At 37.5% G+C, this 18,740-nt stretch overlaps 1 protein-coding gene across 2 annotated transcripts; it reads right to left on the bottom strand.

Moving 5' to 3' along the window:
• Positions 1 to 3,749: 3,749 nt before the first annotated feature.
• LOC143595729 (protein FORGETTER 1-like) lies at positions 3,750 to 18,240 on the bottom strand. 2 transcript variants are annotated; one of them, XM_077074679.1, is made up of 32 exons: positions 17,869 to 18,240; positions 11,705 to 11,770; positions 11,448 to 11,621; positions 11,248 to 11,378; positions 11,058 to 11,134; positions 10,454 to 10,635; positions 10,189 to 10,266; positions 8,692 to 8,824; positions 8,457 to 8,517; positions 8,301 to 8,382; positions 8,091 to 8,219; positions 7,844 to 7,987; positions 7,672 to 7,771; positions 7,445 to 7,576; positions 7,290 to 7,360; positions 7,035 to 7,207; positions 6,873 to 6,966; positions 6,674 to 6,771; positions 6,457 to 6,592; positions 6,266 to 6,372; positions 6,090 to 6,185; positions 5,900 to 5,987; positions 5,684 to 5,804; positions 5,373 to 5,484; positions 5,167 to 5,290; positions 5,016 to 5,093; positions 4,824 to 4,942; positions 4,692 to 4,742; positions 4,500 to 4,602; positions 4,269 to 4,397; positions 4,072 to 4,183; positions 3,750 to 3,988 (listed from the first exon to the last, which is right to left on the bottom strand). In XM_077074679.1, the coding sequence occupies exons 1-32, from the start codon at positions 18,238 to 18,240 to the stop codon at positions 3,957 to 3,959; spliced, it is 3,705 nt and encodes a 1,234-aa protein (XP_076930794.1). In that variant the 3' UTR covers positions 3,750 to 3,956. The 2 variants fall into 2 exon arrangements, with proteins under 2 accessions (XP_076930794.1, XP_076930793.1); XM_077074678.1 differs by having other exon boundaries at positions 7,290 to 7,576.
• Positions 18,241 to 18,740: the final 500 nt, after the last annotated feature.

The raw sequence follows: 18,740 nt of genomic DNA, 5'->3' as shown, positions 1-18,740 counted from the left end.
TTTTCATTTTTGACCCGTAACAAATTTGACCTAAATGTAGTTAAGTTGTACCAAACAATCTATTTACCAACTTTTGACCCATAAAATCAAATTTAACTTTCACAAAAAACCCGAAACAATTTTCATTTGAGAAACATAATTTGTTGTTGATTTTTGGAATTCACCAAGTATTTTGAAATATATAATAAAATAATATGTTAATATTTATATTTATAAAAACATATAGATATTATATAAATATAGTGTACAAAAAAAGTGAATAATTATTGATTTATTACATATATTATGATGTATTAGTTTTGAAGGAAAAAAAATTGTGAGAATTAACCAAAACATGACAAGTGTTCACATTTATTTTACTTTATTAGAATAGGTAGATAAGACAAAGAAAAGAAGGCTTGCGAGTTAAGATAATACGTACGATCTGATTTCCTTTTTTTGATTTCTATAAAAATGTATATATGAACCTTATTTGATTGGAATTTGGATGGTCACTTGAAGCTTGAACCGTTCGCCGTGTTCTTCGTTTAAGAATTAGGATCTTATTATCTTAGGGGTTTCTTTTAATTATATCAATACTTATTAGCAAATATAAAATGTAGGAGCAGGCTTGTTCTCTTTTTATTGAGATGGGCTAAGACTTTGTAGAAAGAGTATGGGGCTGAATACAAAGACTTAATGGGGCTTCCAATTTCTTTAACCAAATTAACACTTAAAATTGTAACATATATATAGTCCATAAAAAATTTGAGTGGGGGATACCAATACATCCGTCCGCCACTGGTTGGATCGGATATCTACAAAACAAGTTTTATTGTACATGGGTAGTGTGATGGAAAAGAAATGGGTTGTGGGTATGTGAAGATTAGCCGGAAACTGCTTTGCATATCATCGTGCATTGCTCGGTTACTAGACACGTATTGTCTTTAATTCATCAGTGGGTTGAGTCGGTTTGAGAAATTCCGGAATATCCGAATAGGTATAAGAGTAATAAGGAGGAATGCCAAGCGGTTCAGGCGATTTCGACAGCTACATGTTTGGTGATTTGGAAATCAAGCAACGGAAAAGCTTTTATAGGAAAGGCGTTCTCGATGGGAAAGATGATTAATAAAATAAAATTCAATTATTTCCTATTGGAGAAGAACATGAGTAAACAGGATTGTAAGTTTCGGTGTTTGTTGTTTTATCTTTTATTTACCATTTGTAATCGGTTCGCTTCTTTCTTTTTGTGAGTTGGTCCGTATTTTTTTCCCATTCAATATAGGGGAAGGTTATTGTACAAATTAAATTAACATACTAAACATACAAATAACATAATGTAATTACAGTTCTCAAGTAGAGCAATTATGCGACAAAAAATAAAATAGTGCACTAATAATTACACTACTAACACAGATAATTACCCTATACTATTACACCAAATTATACTATTTATTTCAACTAGAGTAATTATTTTGTAAGTAGAGTAATTGTAGTATATGCTTCTTCCTCCTCAAATAATGCTAGTTTCAACTAGAGTAATTATTTTGTAAGTAGAGTAATTGTAGTATCTGCTTCTTCCTCCTCAAATTACACTACGTGTTTCAAATAGAGTAATTATATTGTAGGTAGAGTAATTATTGAACATGCTTCTTCATCTTCCTCAAATATCCACAGCAATTTTCTTCAATTGGAAATATCAATTAGCTTCAATTGATGTATTACTTTGATTTGCAGGTTTCAATTAAGCAATCAATATTCGCAAAAGATTCAATTTGATTCACAAAATTGTAACCTAGGAATGAATGACGACAATAAGAAACGACGATTGACGAGGTCCGGTGGCCGGAATCTGACGGATGCGGACGGTGACGAAATTGATAACTGCTTAACGGTTGGGAGTTTGAGGCGGAGGCGTGGTGGCCAGAGGATCAATTGAATTAGGCGGAGGCGGTTGTGTGGTGGGGAATTGAGAAGGTTGGTGCTGCCGTGGGGAATTCCGAGGCAACAGAACCTTGGTTGAAGGAAAGGTGGCGGAGGTTGGCGGTGGAGTGATTGGAGTCCAGTGATTTTCTAGTGGATGAGGAAGAAGATAGAGATGGGGTCTAGTGGTTGAATGAGGAAGATGGAGATGTGGTGTAGTGGTTTTGTTCAGTTTGTATGTTTAGTACAAATTTTTTATTTGTATTTGATCCATCTCCTTCAATATATTGGCCTTTAAAACAAACATATATCAATATATTTATAGTAATAAAATTATTCTAATTTTTAAACTGTTGATGTTTAGAAAATTAATACCTCTATCTGATAATTGCATAATACGAGTTTGATTTATTAATAAGATGATTATGGAAATTAAACAAATATATGAATAAAAACATATATTGATATTGAGAGATTTTTTGTCTTCACATTATTATATATGGAATTATATTTTTTTTTTTTGAAAATTGACTTTCATTAAAAACAAACACAACCAACGACTATCACCAAGACGGAGATAGACACCGAAAGCCAAAAGCCAATAACAACAATCACGTTACATCAAATAAACACCATCTTTTCCAATCCACTACCCTATCTTAGATCTATTTTTGTACCAAAGAAAACCCAAAGATTTTATATCCGCAACCATTTCTACCACCTTAGTGTTCTTGCCCGAAAAAATCTTTTCATTCCTAGCCCGCCAAATCCTCCAACAAGTAATGATGACAATGCCATGAATAATCAATCTCTTGTTCCCCGTCGCACCACTAACCTTATGCACTTCCACCAAATCATTGACATGGAAAACAAAAGATCTAGGGATGTTGCACCATGAACCAATCGCATTCCAAACCGCCATAGAAATGAAACACCCGGTTAACAAGTGCTCGAGCGATTCCTCATTACTCTCACATAAAGCGCAACTATGATCATCACAATGCAAATGACGCCTAGCAAAAGCCTCCTTGGTTGGAAGACAATCCAGAACGGCCCTCCACATAAAAATATTACATTTTTTCGGGACCCAATCGCTCCATTGAAAACCGAAACTCCCAGCATCCACAACGGACCGCACCATCCATCTTTTAATCGACGAAACCTCGAACTCTTTGCAGCTACCAACCGCCCAAGACCATGAATCTTCACGGTCAACCATCACCACCCCTTGAAGTTAAATATATGGAATTATATTTAACTGTTAGTATTATGACTGAATTCTAATGTAAATAAAGATTGATCTAATTTGAATTCGAAAAGGAAATAATAGTTCTAATCATAAATTCTAATTGAACATTTAATATTTCTTCTATGAAGTTAATTGATCAAAGTGACTTAGGGATCATCCTGGCAAGCGGATCACACATCCGGCCAAAAAATAGAACGTGTGACTCGGCCCATCCACCCAGGAGGAAACCCACAACTTGAAAAATCCGCTAGCTCACCTGAGTCTGAGTCTCGCCTCAAGCAATTTGTCCCGGGCTGAGCCAGGGGCTTTCCCAATTGTGGATATCACCCAAATTCCCAATTGTGGATATCCTTTGGGTGGGTGAGCCAGGTTATCACGTTCTATTCCTCAGCAGGAAAGGGTTATCACATTCTATTCTTGTGGATATCCCAATTGTTGAATTCCGAATTAGCTCCAATTCATTCACCAAACAAACAAGTTAAGAACAGAACTGAGATTCCAATTCAGACAAACTCTACAAACCAAACGCTACCTTTATAGCTACCTTTAGGACAATCACATCGCTTTACAGAATAATTATGTCATGAATTTGCATGCAAATATCATCCATCATTAGTACAGCTACACATTAACAGGTCATACCTATAAGTATTATCTTTAAAGTTAATTACAAAAAATTGATACGCGGTGCAAAAGAATAAAAACACAAATTTATCAACTGCAAAAGACTCTCCTGTACTCTGGGATCTTCCCTTTTATGTATCAGATAACAATAAACCAAATTTATTATCCATCATAAACTATCTTAATCATCAATTTCTTGAACCCACGCTAGATCTGTCACAAAACAAAATTCATCAAATTAGTATATCTCACAATTCTTAAATACACCACATTTTCTAAATTATCAAAGCAAATACCTTGAAGTACAGATTCTACTACTGCATTTGGAACAAGAAGTCCAACAATTCGCTGACTATCTGTTGTAGTCTCGATGCGCACAATACGTAGTCTTCTATGACTTAGACGCGCCTGCATTCAATATAAATCAAACTTATAACTTATAATTACCAAACAATGACTATAAAATGAAAAACTCGGCTGGTAACCATTATACCTGTTTAGATAGAGCCTTCTCAATGGTACCCCAAACCGGGAGAATAAGGCCACCAAGTACATTCACTTCCTGTTTTCTTCTGCCAACAGTACAAAAGCTTCCAAGCTTACAATTTGGGCCATGCATGCACTGCGCATTACCATATACTCGATTAACGAAAAGTTACAAATTTACAATACATGATTTATTTAAATAAATTAGAAAACAATATTGCATTAGTCGGTATTATACCTGCTTTGATGAAACTTCATACTCATCCTTCCATCCATTTTGTGCTTTTTCTAATGACACCGTCTTTCTGTATTTGTCCTTCAGCTCGGTTATGGGCATCTCCCTGCAAGTTGAAAGAAAATCGTTAGAAGCAAATTATAAAAGCAAAAAAAAATATGTGACAAGTAACATGAAGTTTTGGAGCTTCTATACCTGAGTGTTTCACCAATAGCTGGGCGGAATATCTTAAACATACCAAAAGAACTGAAACATGGAAGATAATTAGTTTACTCTACAGCCAGATGTCAGTATAAATCATGAAAATAATTAGTCAAACTTGGATACCCTTCAATTGCCAAAAGAAAGTGCCTTTTTCCAAGCCATTCTCTCTTAGATTCATAAAATCCTTGGGCAGAAGAAGCAGATGCATCTTTTTGTTTCTCATTGAGCAATGCAGATGCAGCCTATAAAAGAAGTACACGATCTTAAAAAATACACAGATAATTAAAAGTGAATTTCGGTAAATAAAATATGTACCTCCCAGGTAATACCACGATCCATAATAAAAGTAAATAGAACAGTGGTCGCACCCGACATATGATCGGTATGAACAGTCTGCCAAAAGATAAAAGTTAACATTACTTACAGCTCAAGTTAAAATGTGTGGAAAGTAAAAAAGATTGCATACCTTTGGAGTTCCTTGTAACTCAATAGTGTTGGCTTTCATATCAACGATCCCAGCATCTAAATGTCCTTCAAGGCGTGCATTGTGAAGGAGATGATCAAGGATGCTGACAAACAGCTCAAATAGCCTGCATTAGTTAGTAATAACAATGTTAACACCACAAGGAAAAAAATCAAGAGTAAATAATAAAAAGCCAATGTAACAATAACCTGTTTTGGATCTCTGGTGGCAAACCTAAAAGCCGGTTCAGAAAACGCCCAACGTCATGCATGTCTGAATCAACTATGCGACCAGAGAACTTTCCTGAATCCTTGCCATTTCCTATACAAAACAATGTAATAATATGTGATAGGGGCGATTTCATAGAATAGTTGAGAAATTATGCATGAGTGACCTAATTGGAACACTTTTGAAAGTTGGTTACTATTCTATGACATTTTCCCTATACGATAACTATAAAACAAATACGGTGAGTATAATAAAAAGAACCAATCAACAAATGAGCTGAAAAACATTATACCAACAACTGTGTCTCTAACAATGCCAACTGAAACAAGAGCAGCTTTGCCCTTTTCAATAAAATCTCGGATTGTAGCAGGATTGTCAGATGAACAGTTCGGTGGCACAACTGGAAGAGAATCCTGAGATATGAGATTAGAACTTAGGGTTGACTAAGGGGGCCCAAATCAGGTGGCATATGAGATATCATGATAATAATCAGAAAAGGGATATAAACCTGCTCCATAATTCCCCTATACATCATCAGCAAGGCCTTTTTCCCATACGAACTATCATAATTATAGGCGCTAAGAGATGGTCCAGCCCTGAAATATAAAGGGTGATTAAAGAATAGTTCTCTTAATTTCTTACACTGTATTATTACAGTACTAATTTAACTATAGTTACACACTGAAATATAAATTTACCGGCGATCCCCCTGTGTTAAAGCTCCAAGTGACTCTAGCCGCTTTGCAACAATTGAAGCAAACCGGCGTTCACCTCCCAGATTTGTGAACAGTAATCTATATGGCATTAAAAACCGATATAAATATAGCATGATGCCTATAAATTATAAATTAGTAAAGGCATTGTCATATCTTACCGATATTCAGGTGCAGAAGCTTGATTTGAACGATGAGTCCTTCCAAATTGCTGAATTGCACGATCGGCACTCCAAGGTAGTTCTAAAGTTACATGAACCCTTCTTTTCTGATAGTGGGAACATTAAAGCATCATTAAGTATGATAAAAATATAATAATAATGCTAATGTAACTTGCGTATGTTGTATTTACTTGATTCAGTGCTCTTCTGTCAGCCTGCAAAGAAACGCCTGCTGACCCAGCTTCAGAAATGATGGCAATCAACTTCTTACCGTCCATGAAAAGCTGTTTTTCATGCATGTTGACCATTTCCATAGTTATATCTTTTCTGTATGAACATAAGAGAGTGCATCAGCTGCTAAAAATAAAAGGTAAATATTATGTTACTAATAATCAAGCATAAACTCACGTGTTTCGTGCCTGGTAAGTGACTCCCTTTCCATTGGAGGACCTAACAAGCATACCTCGTCTGCCCGTTATTTCTGCGACATTACCAGGGCCTCCAAGCTGCAGTAAAATGTAAAGTAAAAAAAACAGAGAATATTCGCAATAATAAAAATTTGCATAAACAGGTGAACGTGTATAGCAAAACCTTATTCATTAGATACCTGATCAATAATGTCATCCAATGGATTGTTTGGAAGGTCAAAAGAACGGATTATATCCAAAATCTTTGACTTGCGCTCTATGGCTGCATCATATCTAACACATTCCACATAACCTATGTTAAAACGGTTTACAGCAAAAAGGTAATCCACTTATATAATTACCTTTTTTGTAATTCGGCTAAATATAGATGTCTTGCTTGGAGATACTCCTCTGTTTTTTCCTTGCATGAATGACAAGACCAATCGGAAGATATTGCATCTGTTTCTGGTGGGACCACACATGCTGGATGTATAAGTTGACCGCAACATGAACACTGGAGCAATTTCTTTCTTTCCTACATAAAAAGATAAATAACCTACCAACAATAAGAGTCATGAACAGATTAACATTCAAGTAACAAACAGATGCATGTATACCGCTTCTGAATTGCATATGTTACATATCTGAAATTCATCATCCGATTCCACAGATTCATTGCCAGAATCAGCTGCTTGGTTGAACAATAAAGTAGAGATACCATTAGATAAGTATAAGATTAGCAAACAAAAAGGCGGGATTTCTGCAGACTTACATTCTGCCTCTTCAACACTATCATCATCACTTGCAGGTTTCCATTTTGCAGCTTTCCGAACCCTCCCTCTAAACGAAACATCAGGATTTGCTGAGTGCCTCTTACGTTGAAGTTCCTTCACGCTATCTTCAGCTGCAATGGATAAAATAAAAATAAAAATAAAATTCCTGTTAGTAAAATTTGAAAATTGTAGCTGTAGACACCACATCACATAAGCTGAATAACACCTGGCAGAGGTTCAGGCTTTTCAGGCAAAGGATAGTTCTCTTCGACAAATTTAAGTAACAGCTCACGAGGTCCAGAAATAAAATCATCAAGTTCATTCCCCTACCAAAAATAATAATAATAATCAGAAAACATGCATCTTTTGTTTAACATGAAAAAGAAAATCATGCTCACATATTTAGTTACTGCGTCCTCGGTCCGTGCCTCCCCAGTACTCTGAAGACCAACAACCACACACTTATTCTCCATTAGTGCCTGCTTAGAAAGGCTTACAACAGCAGGCACTTTTGCTGACATGCATATATACCTAAAGAAACGCTAAAATATAACAGAAGCAACAAAACATATAAACAAATTAAAGTAACCATAGAGAAAACATTAGGTACGTATCTGAATATGGAAAAAGTATGAACTAGCAAACCTGATGGCTCGCCCAGTATAGTCTCCACAACTGACTAGAACTAGGTTTGTCGTCACCGAGGAATGCACTTGCAGATAACAATTCCACCCTCAATTCAGCCCAAAATTCAGCAGCTTTTTTGTATATCTCCTGAAAATAATCAAATTCCACACGTTGGCATATCTCGTGTATCAATATTTTGCATGTAAAGAAACAGGAACTGTTTGCTACCGTCATCTTAGCCTCAAGTGGAACCTCAACAACTTCAAATTCTACTCCTTGATAACTCAGAGTCCGACATACATACATCCCTCTGAGAAATAAAATAACCTAATTGATAGAGTAGTGGGTTACAGAAGCTAGATAATATATGTGCTAACTGCCAACCTTGCTTTCATATCCATGGCAACAAGTTCAAGTGCTCCTACTCCTCCTTTATCCAAAGCACCTGCATGGAGAATTTCATGAAAGATAAAAGTTCATAAACCATAAAAAAAGGTTATGAGTGAACAGATATAGTTAACATAATACAAACACAAGCGCACACGAATACATTACTACATACATGTATACTATTAACAGAAAAAGAATATGATATAAGTTCAAGGTAAGGCATTTGAACCTAAAAATTCACGAAAATCATTAAAGGATGTCCCAGCTCCCCATAGACCAAGCCGGACCATGTAACCCAAATTTCTGGGTTCTGATGCACCAGTTGCTGAACAATAAACAACACGTGCTTCAGGTAGTTTTGCCTGTTAGAAATTTCAGCCAACAGAGGATCATGTCACTAAATTATGCAAAAGTATTGGTTTAAGAGGCAGTGTATACACAAAAAAAAAGCAGAAAAGAACAAGTTAAATGAGCAATATAAGGCCTCGTACAAATTTCAAAAAAAAAATATAACAAAATTATGAAAAATTCAAGTGCACTATTGTATTGTCTGTTCAGAAATCAATTGTGCCAACTAATTTGCTACAGTGACAACCTATTTCATTTTTAATAAACTGAAGATATATCGTGCAGCAATTTATCTCCATTTACATTTTTAGATCCTGAACTACATCTGTAGCAACAGCACTAGCTCCTACTCCATACTTTGAGGAACAAAGTTCAACCACACCCCAAATAATCATCATCATTCCATGCCAATATCACACCAACACCACCACTAGGAAATCACTCATAGTAGTTCATTATGTTCTATAAATCATCTCAAAATGTACATGAGATGCAAGGTGAGAGAGTAAACAAAATGTGTAAAACAACTTACGACTAAAAACAGAAGTACTCTAGTTATCCATGATACTTTAGGGCAGAACTTTATATTGGCATTTGGCACAAGGATGCCTAACTCAACATGTAGACATCAAAAATTGGGCATAACATCATGTTTCTAATTGAACTAAAAGACAACTAACAAGGCTGGGCTTTCAGCAATAAAGCTAGGTTTTAAAAAGCAAGGTGCACAAAAACGATAGAGCTCCCGGAGCCAAGGCGAGAGACGAAGACACACGCATCATATACGCAAGGTGCTTGGTATTCATATAATATTTATACATTAATTCTGAATGATCTTTACCATAACGTTAATCCTTGAACACCCAATATTTAGATAATAAAAAAAATATATATTTAATAAACAAAGAATGTTTACGTGCAACCTATAAAGTGGTGTACTTTGGAAATCATTTATCACGAATAGCCTAAATAAGTCACAAAAAAATACTAATGGCGACATCAGTAATCATAAAGAAGTCATCAACTGTATGTGCTCCTATGCATCTTAAAATCAGTCAGTTAAGGAAATGACCATGAACTCAATGACTATGTTTGTGAGAAATGAGTGTATAAGGACCAAATGATATGTCTCATCTTTAAAGCAAGCTCCTTGAGAGATATTTGAAATATCTAATTACCAACTTCTTTTAGGCAAAAAATTTCATTAATCTACTCCATCAAGAAAGAAAAAGGGAAAAATGAGGGTGTCGTAACAACCCCTAGACAACTCTAGAAATTAATAAAAAAATAATAATAAAAACACAATAACAAATAACAGTTTCAAGATCTTCAAAACCCAAACTAACAGGTACTTTCATTATTTCCTGTGAGAACAAACCTGAAGGTCAAGAACCGCTTCACCTGTTCGTGTAGGTTGTCCTCCGGCTTCAGGTACCAAATTTTTGGCCTTGTGGCACTGAAATTAAACAAATAAACTCAGCAATGTAAAACTAATCAGAAACAAAAAAAACGTGATTTGTTCAAAACTATGCCTCAAAAAAAAGTGTACACTTCAATGAATGATGTGTACTGAGTAAATGCCTTAGGCAAATTGACTAAATCATACAAGTGATCTGTTCTACAAGAAAAAAAGAAGTTGGTACCTCATCAAACACGATAAGACCATCATATTCTGATCCACACCACTGCACAAGCTGCTGCAATCGAGAACGCCCCTTCTCTGAAGAAGCTATAAGACTGCTATATGTCAAGAAAACAACACCTTCCCTAATCCCAACAGACTTGGAATCAAGCTTAGAATAAGAGAGCTTGTTCAAAGCATGCACTGCAAAAAAAAGATATATATACGTTACTGTAACCATGGCCTTGAGTTCTAGCCAATGGTTAGCAAAAGAGAAAACAAAGATAGATCTGTATGTTCATCAAACTTTAGTTGCAAACCATCAGCTATAAATTACAAAACAAAATTTTGTCCTCTAGGTTGTTATAAGTTTATAGCAGATAGACAATGAAACAGACCTACAAACATCATCTAGTTCTGTTGAGCAATGACATAAGCAAAAAAGCAGTGAAATATTATGCAGGACTTAAATATACATGCATAATATATACACACATGCATATTACATATATGCAAGCATAAACGTGCGTATGTGTGTATAAATATCATAAATGCCCCCTAATATATACAGTACCTAAGAACGAGAGAAACACTCAAAAGACATACAAATAATTTTACATCAATACCTTCAATACATGTTGCTCCAACATCATCCAAATCTCTTCTTGCATCAAATTTCAAGTCTGAACCAACAGAAATCCACCTGGAATCATCACGGTTAGCCTTAGCAACATGAACAATAGAACATACGTTGCTTATTAATCAAAGATCAATCTGACAACAGCAAGCATATGCAGCCACTTGTACACAACTTACAATGCTTTTCTCCTCCCTTGCTGCCAATTTTCCCAAATTAGCCCTGCAATTGTACGTCCTTTACCAACACCAGCTCCATCTCCAAGAAAAAACCCTGCCCTGGACCCGTTTTCAAGATGTTGAAGATGTCTCTGTGAACAAAACAAATTACAATGCAAGCATAAAGCAATTAAAGGTGCAATTTTAGTTAAGAAACCAACCTGACAGGCGTAAACAAGCGTCTCGATCTGCAAGCATGATAATGCTTTTGTAGTTTCCAAGTAGCCCTTTGTTTTAAGATCATATGTGGGTTCAGGTGGTTGTACTGCAGATAATGAAGAAGTTTCCACAACAGGATCTGGATGTGGTGAACCAATAGACAACTTTTGTGGACGCTGCATTTCAATAAAGTCCAAAAATAAGCCCAGAAAACAAGATGGCGTTCGGTCTGAAATTTAATAGAAGTATAAAGACTCACATAGTCAGTAAATGTTTCTCCCACAGGGCCTCCACCATCTTCCTCTCGTTCCACTTCAATAGCTACCTGCAAAGGTTTAACTCACCAGGTGAGACATAACGAGAATGAAAACAAAAACCTAATTAGGAAATCAAGAACCTACATTACAACTTAAAATTCTGTATTTTCTTATTTGATATGTAAGGTCAAATGCATACATCAATAATAATAAGCTGAATTCAGTGAAACTCCAAGCATCCTCCATTCATGAAAATTACACTCACACTACTCTTTTGATGCATCCATGACTACAGTCAAGACCAGAGTTAGCACTAGATGTGATATTAATCTAAGTTTTATATTTACAGTAACTAACGCTACCCTTATGACGCCTATTTATCTTAAATTATTAATGTAATGTATCCTGATAACATATGAAAGACTTCCAGATTGTTTTAAGCTACTAAGACTAGTGAATTAATCCACCTTTATATAAAATAAAAGAATGATAATTGTAATAAAGCCAAATACATAAGTATCTAATTTACTTTTCAGAACATTTACAACAGCATTACCCTTTATATGAATGTACAATAACAAAATCCCTAAAATTCAGTGAACTCCTAGCTGTTAGGTTCGGAGTCACACACAAACACGAATACAATAGTAAAACCGAAAGAATAAACGAAAGAGACACAAGGATTTAAGTGGTTCGGTCACGGTGTATGACCTACGTCCACTGTCGATAACTAGGGTTTTCTTATTATTGAGTGATACCAACTTACAAGTACAGGAGAGAATATATAGACTAGACAATTAGGGTTTAACCCTTTAACTAAACTGGGCCTGATTAGAGCTTTTGGGCTTGGCCAAAACTCAAACAGCTTAATCTCCTAATTCTGTCCGGACCCGACCCATGATGGATCGGAGACCACAACATAACAATCTCCCACTTGGGCTTCGAGACATCTTCTCTAAGCCACCACTTGGATGCGTCAAACATTTCAACCTGCTCCCATTTGGAGACGTAAAATGTCTTCACCTGCATTGCCTTGTACATGTAAAATAAAACCCATCTGGTTTTGCACCTCCTAGTTACCCTTCGCCTTCTCAACATTATTCCTGAAGGCCTGCTGAAGCTCTGCACAGCTTCAGCTTATCCAGCATCACCGGCTTGGTGAACATATCTGCTGGATTCTTAGCACCTGAGATATTTTTCAAACTGAAAACACCATCACTGATCAAATCTCTGACAAAGTGATATCTCCTCCCGATGTGCTTAGTCTTCGAATGATAGACTGGATTCTTCGCAAGTTTCACTGCACTCTCATTGTCACAATATAAGAAGAACTCTGCCTGTTTCTTTCCCAACTCTTCAAGAAAAGTTCTCAACCATACTAATTCTTTACTTGCTTCGGCTGCTGCCATATATTCTGCCTCAGTGGTTGATAAAGCAACACTTTTCTGAAGTCTGGACATCCAACATACTGCTGTTCCCCCAACTGTGAAAACATAACCAGTAGTGATTTTAAACGTCTTCTTACATCCACCCAGATCAGCATCTGAATAACCCCTGAGAATTGTATCCTTCCCCTTAAAACATAACCCCAAACTGGAAGTACCCTTTAAGTATCTGAGTAACCATTTCACCGCTTCCCAATGTTCCTTTCCCGGATCCGACATAAAACGACTAACTACCCCGACAGCATGAGCAATGTCTGGCCGTGTACAAACCATGGCGTACATGAGACTGCCAACAGCAGATGCATACGGAACTTTAGCCATCTCTGTTCTTTCTTCCTCTGTTCTGGGAGACTGGTCTTTGGTAAGTTTGAAATGACTTCCCAAAGGTGTGTTTCTCGGTTTAGTCTTCTCATCATTCATCCTGAATCTTTCTAACACTTTCCCTATGTATTTCTCTTGGGATAGTGTTATGGAGCCATCTTTCTTTCTAGATATACTCATCCCCAAAATCTGTTTGGCTGGACCAAGATCTTTCATCTCAAATTCATCAGACAACTGTTTCTTCAACTTGCGAATCTCCTTCATATCAGATCCTGCAATTAACATATCATCTACATAAAGAAGTAGAATGATATATGAGCCTTTAAACTTCTTTAAGTAGCAGCAATGGTCGGCCTCGCATTTCTTGTACCCAGTTTTCACCATAAAATCATCAAACTTTAGGTACCATTGCCTAGGTGCCTGCTTCAGACCAAACAAGTTTTTCTTCAATTTGCAGACCCATTTTTCTTTCCCGGCAACCTGAAATCCCTCAGGTTGTGCCATATAGATCTCCTCGTCAAGATCACCATGTAAAAATGCTGTCTTAACATCTAATTGCTCTAGATGTAAATTTTCTGCAGCAACAATACTTAAGATCAATCTGATGGTGGTCATCTTCACAATTGGAGAGAATATTTCATTATAATCAATTCCCTTCTTTTGCTGGAAACCCTTGACCACTAAACGAGCTTTGTATCGTTTAGACCCATCATGTTCTTCCTTGACTCTATAGACCCATTTATTCTGTAGAACTCTTTTATCTGGTGGAAACTTGGTTAAAACCCATGTCTGGTTTTTACTCAAAGAGTTCATCTTCTCCTTCATAGCATGCTCCCACTGGAGCGAATCTTTCAACTTAAGTGCTTCATAATAACTCTCTGGCTCACCATTTTCAGTTAAAAGGAGATAATTAACTGAAGGTTTGTAACGTACCGGCAGTTTAGAAACGCTGGTGGACCTCCTAACCCAGTGCTGAGGCGGGTCAGGTTCTTGTGGAGACTGTTCATCCTCAGACTCTGAACTCCCACTGTCAGAGACTCCCTCTGACTCTTCATTTCCACCAATATCATCATCTTCAAATTCAGGAACTGTGGTTTCTTCAGTTTCTGTCTCGGGTTCGGTAGCTGACTCAACTGTCTTTTTCTGAGCATCAATTTCATATTCAACCTGCTCTTTCTGAACCCTTGATTTTGAAGTGTTTCTATCTTTCTATAACTCAGCCTCATTAAAAGTTGCATGCTTGCTTCTGACTACTTTTCTGCTTTCTAAATCCCAAAGCCTGTAGCCCATTTCGTTTGACCCATATCCAATGAAAACATATTTTTTAGCTTTAGCATCAAGCTTGTCATTTTTCACTAGATCATAAGCGCTACACCCAAAGACTTTCAAATGCTTATAATCTGCAGCTTTACCTTTCCACTCTTCTTCTGGTGTCTTGAAACCCAGCGGTACTGACAATCCCCGGTTAATTAAATAAGCTGCAGTGTTAACTGCATCTGCCCAGAACGTCTTTGGAAGCCCGGCATTAAGTCTCATCCTTCTTGCCCTTTCATTTAACGTCCTGTTCATTCGTTCTGCCACTCCATTTTGTTGAGGAGTGCCAGGGACTGTAAAGATCATCCGAATACCGTACTCTTCACAATAATCACGGAATTCTTTGCTAACGTATTCACCACCGTTATCCGACTTCAAGCATTTCACCTTCAAATCAGTTTCCAATTCAACAGCAGTTTTCCATTTCTTAAAAGTATCAAAAACATCAGATTTATTTTTAAAAAAGTAAACCCATACCTTGCGTGTCGAATCATCAATGAAGGTGACATAATAGTGCGATCCTCCCAAAGAAGAGACTGAAGTTGGTCCATAGACATCAGAGTGAATAAGCTCCAATTTCTGAGCTTTCGGTTGTTTTCCGGTCTTCACAAAAGATACTTTCTTCTTTTTACCGAAAACACATGGTTCACAAAATTCAGATTCAACCTTCTTCAGTTCTGGAATTTTTTCTCTAGCAACGAGCATTTTCATCCCTTTTTCACTCATGTGGCCGAGTCGTTGGTGCCACAAACTAGACTGACTCGGTCCCCTGGTCACTGCATTTACCCCATCAGCTGGAATTTCAACCATGTATAAAGTGCCCTTCTTTTTACCTCTGGCGATCACAAGATTCCCTTTCACAACTTTCCATTGACCCCCACCAAACATAACATCATATCCTTGGTCATCTAACTGCCCAACAGAAATTAGCTTTCTTCTAAGGCTAGGAACGACCCGAACATCCTTTAGAGTCCATGAGGTGCCCAATGAAGTTTTTAGTTCAATATCCCCCATCCCCGTGATATCAACAGCATGATTATTAGCCAAACGAACTTTACCAAAATTACCTGTTCGGAGATTCTTCATCTTCTTCGTGCTATAAGTGGCATGAAAAGATGCACCAGAATCCATAATCCATGAATCTGTTGATTCTTCAACACAGCAGATAAGAGTCTCTTCTGAACCTTCTGAATCATCTGAACCGGTGGCCAGATTAACTTTCTTCTTAGATTCTTTCTTTTCTTTTGAAATTGAGGGGTTAGGGCATTGGTTTCTGAAATGCCCCATTTCTTTGCAATTCTAACACTCAATGTCTTTTCTGGGCTTTGACTGACTTCTTCTTCTAGACTTTGACCTACCCCTGCCATTACCTTTCTCTCTTCTCCTACCTCTCCCTTCGGTGCTCAATATAGAACTAGATGTCTCACCAGAATTCCTTCTTCTTATGTCCTCCCCTAAAATCAAATCCCGGACTCCTTCAAAAGTAAGCTTAGTATTCCCAGAAGAACTACTAACTGCAGTAACAGTCCCTGACCAACTTTCGGGTAACGAGGATAACAAGAGTAACGCTTGAACTTCATCATCAAACTTGATATCAACAGAAGACAAACGAGAAATAATAGTGTTGAAGTCATTAACATGAGAGGTAACAGATACCCCTTCCTTCATTCTGGTGTTAACTAGCTGTCTAATCAGAAATACCTTGTTTGATGCAGAAGGCTTTTCATACATATTTGACAATGCTTTCATAAGACCATACGTGGTAGTTTCATTTACAATATTGAATGCCACATTCTTAGCTAGTGAGAGTCTAATAACAGCTATGGCTTTTCTGTCAAGTACCTTCCACTCATCATCTTTCATACTTTCCGATTTCCTCTCTTCTAGTGCTTCCATTAAGTCTTTCTGACATAGCAAATCCTCAATTTGCATTTTCCACCATCCAAAATCCTGACCATCAAGCTTCTCAATCTTGATCTTTCCGTCCTCAGCCATTATCCAAACTGAGTTTTGATTACAGCAAACAACCAAACTACCCAAGGAATAAAAGGACTGGAAACTGATCAGAAAAACGAACCAGCAGCTGCGGAAACCTAATCAGCGGGGGCGGAACTGTAGCGGCGGCGGCGGTACTGTAGCGACGGCGGTACTGTAGCGGCGGCGGTACTGTAGCAGCGGCAGTGGAACTGTAGCAGCGGAGCAGCGGCGGCGGAACTGTGTGTATAATCGAGAACCAGGCTCTGATGCCAATTGTTAGGTTCGGAGTCACACACAAACACGAATACAATAGTAAAACCGAAAGAATAAACGAAAGAGACACAAGGATTTAAGTGGTTCGGTCACGGTGTATGACCTACGTCCACTGTCGATAACTAGGGTTTTCTTATTATTGAGTGATACCAACTTACAAGTACAGGAGAGAATATATAGACCAGACAATTAGGGTTTAACCCTTTAACTAAACTGGGCCTGATTAGAGCTTTTGGGCTTGGCCAAAACTCAAACAGCTTAATCTCCTAATTCTGTCCGGACCCGACCCATGATGGATCGGAGACCAAAACATAACACTAGCATCCTCCATGCATGAAAATTACACTCACACTGCTCTTTTGGTACATCCATGACTACAGTCAAGACCAGAGTTAACACTAGATGCTATCAGGATAATTGTTACTGATGTTAATTTAAGGCTTCCGTTTACAGTAACCAAAGATACTCTTCTGATAACTCTTCCTCATAAAACTATTAATGCAATGCATCCTGATAGCAAATGAAAGACTTCCAGACTGTTTTAAGCTACTAAAACTAGTTACCAAGGCAAGTACAAGGATGCTAAACTCTATGTAATAGTGAAAAGTCCTCTTTTTTATGTATCTAATTTATTACTTTTCAGAACATTAACAGCAGCATTATTATAAATATGAATGTATAAAAACAAAATCCCTAGAATTCAACAAATTGTCTCCTACTATCAGCACCAAGCAAATTAGGTCAGATTGAATATACAAACTGTGCATACATTCACACAACAAACAAGCCTCACTAACAACAATATACAAAACCATGTCAACATGTATAAAAGCCACCTCGTTGACTTCTTCAGGAGGCGGATGATAGAACTGCTTAATCCTGGATAAATCAACCGCCAGTTCCATTTTGCACTGCGGACACGCGAACCGTGACAAGCCGTGCGGAACGTTGAGTATCGCCTTGCAATTAGCGCACGGCAGTTGGATCTTACTCGGATCGATGCCGTGAGCCGGCACCTGAGACGACGGTGGCCGCATCAGCTCCGGCGGCAGCATTTGCGGTAACTGACACGTCGGACACACGAACTCGGTTAGTCCTGGCGCGACGGTGAGTATCATCCGGCAACCGGCGCACCGGACTTGACAGCCGGAATTGAGGAACGCCGGTGGTCGTTGCGGTTGTGGTGGTGTGACAGGTGGCTGAGACATTTGGTAGTGTGAAATTAGGTTAGGTGTACGGAAGGCGGTTACCGGTGGTGGATCGGACTGCGTGTGATGTAATTGGCGCCTATGGCTATATCTCTTGATAATGCGCCTAAGTTTGCATTTCAACAAGGTTGCTTACCATACCATCATGTTATGTTACGTTAATGGTTTAGCCTAATTTTTATAAGGTGGTTTGTTTCATGTTTTTAAGTTTTTACTTCGAAACTTTATAAAATTCAATGCAAGTTTTATAAAATTTGTCAAGAGCTTTTGAGGGCTGACCAATTCGGGTTGAAACCAATTTGGATTGAAGCTGGTTTCTTGACTAGTTTACCATTGGTTTCGATTTAGGTTACGATTGGTTTTTGACTTCAAGTCGGTTAATTGGTTTAAAACGGGTTTTGGTTTAGAGAATTACAAACCGGTTCAAAACCTACAGTTTCAATCGATTCCATACTGATTTCTACATAATCGGTTTTAAACCAGTTTGATTTTTAGGTCGG

Source organism: Bidens hawaiensis, unplaced genomic scaffold (assembly GCF_021521415.1).
Source record: "Bidens hawaiensis isolate Kalapana, Puna unplaced genomic scaffold, B.hawaiensis_p1.1 tig00045496_1, whole genome shotgun sequence".
NCBI classification, from domain to species: Eukaryota; Viridiplantae; Streptophyta; class Magnoliopsida; order Asterales; family Asteraceae; genus Bidens; species Bidens hawaiensis.
This window is presented reverse-complemented; position numbering and strand designations above follow the sequence as displayed.

Excerpts from the sequence above, each read along its gene's own strand:
- LOC143595729 (XM_077074678.1), bottom strand. The coding sequence starts at position 18,240 with ATGTCTCAGCCACCTGTCACACCACCACAACCGCAACGACCACCGGCG. Across the intron at positions 6,593-6,673 it reads ACTTACCAGGCACGAAACAC|AAAAGATATAACTATGGAAA; the intron begins GTGAGTTTATGC and ends ATGTTCATACAG. Across the intron at positions 5,291-5,372 it reads CCACCAGAGATCCAAAACAG|GCTATTTGAGCTGTTTGTCA; the intron begins GTTATTGTTACA and ends TAACTAATGCAG.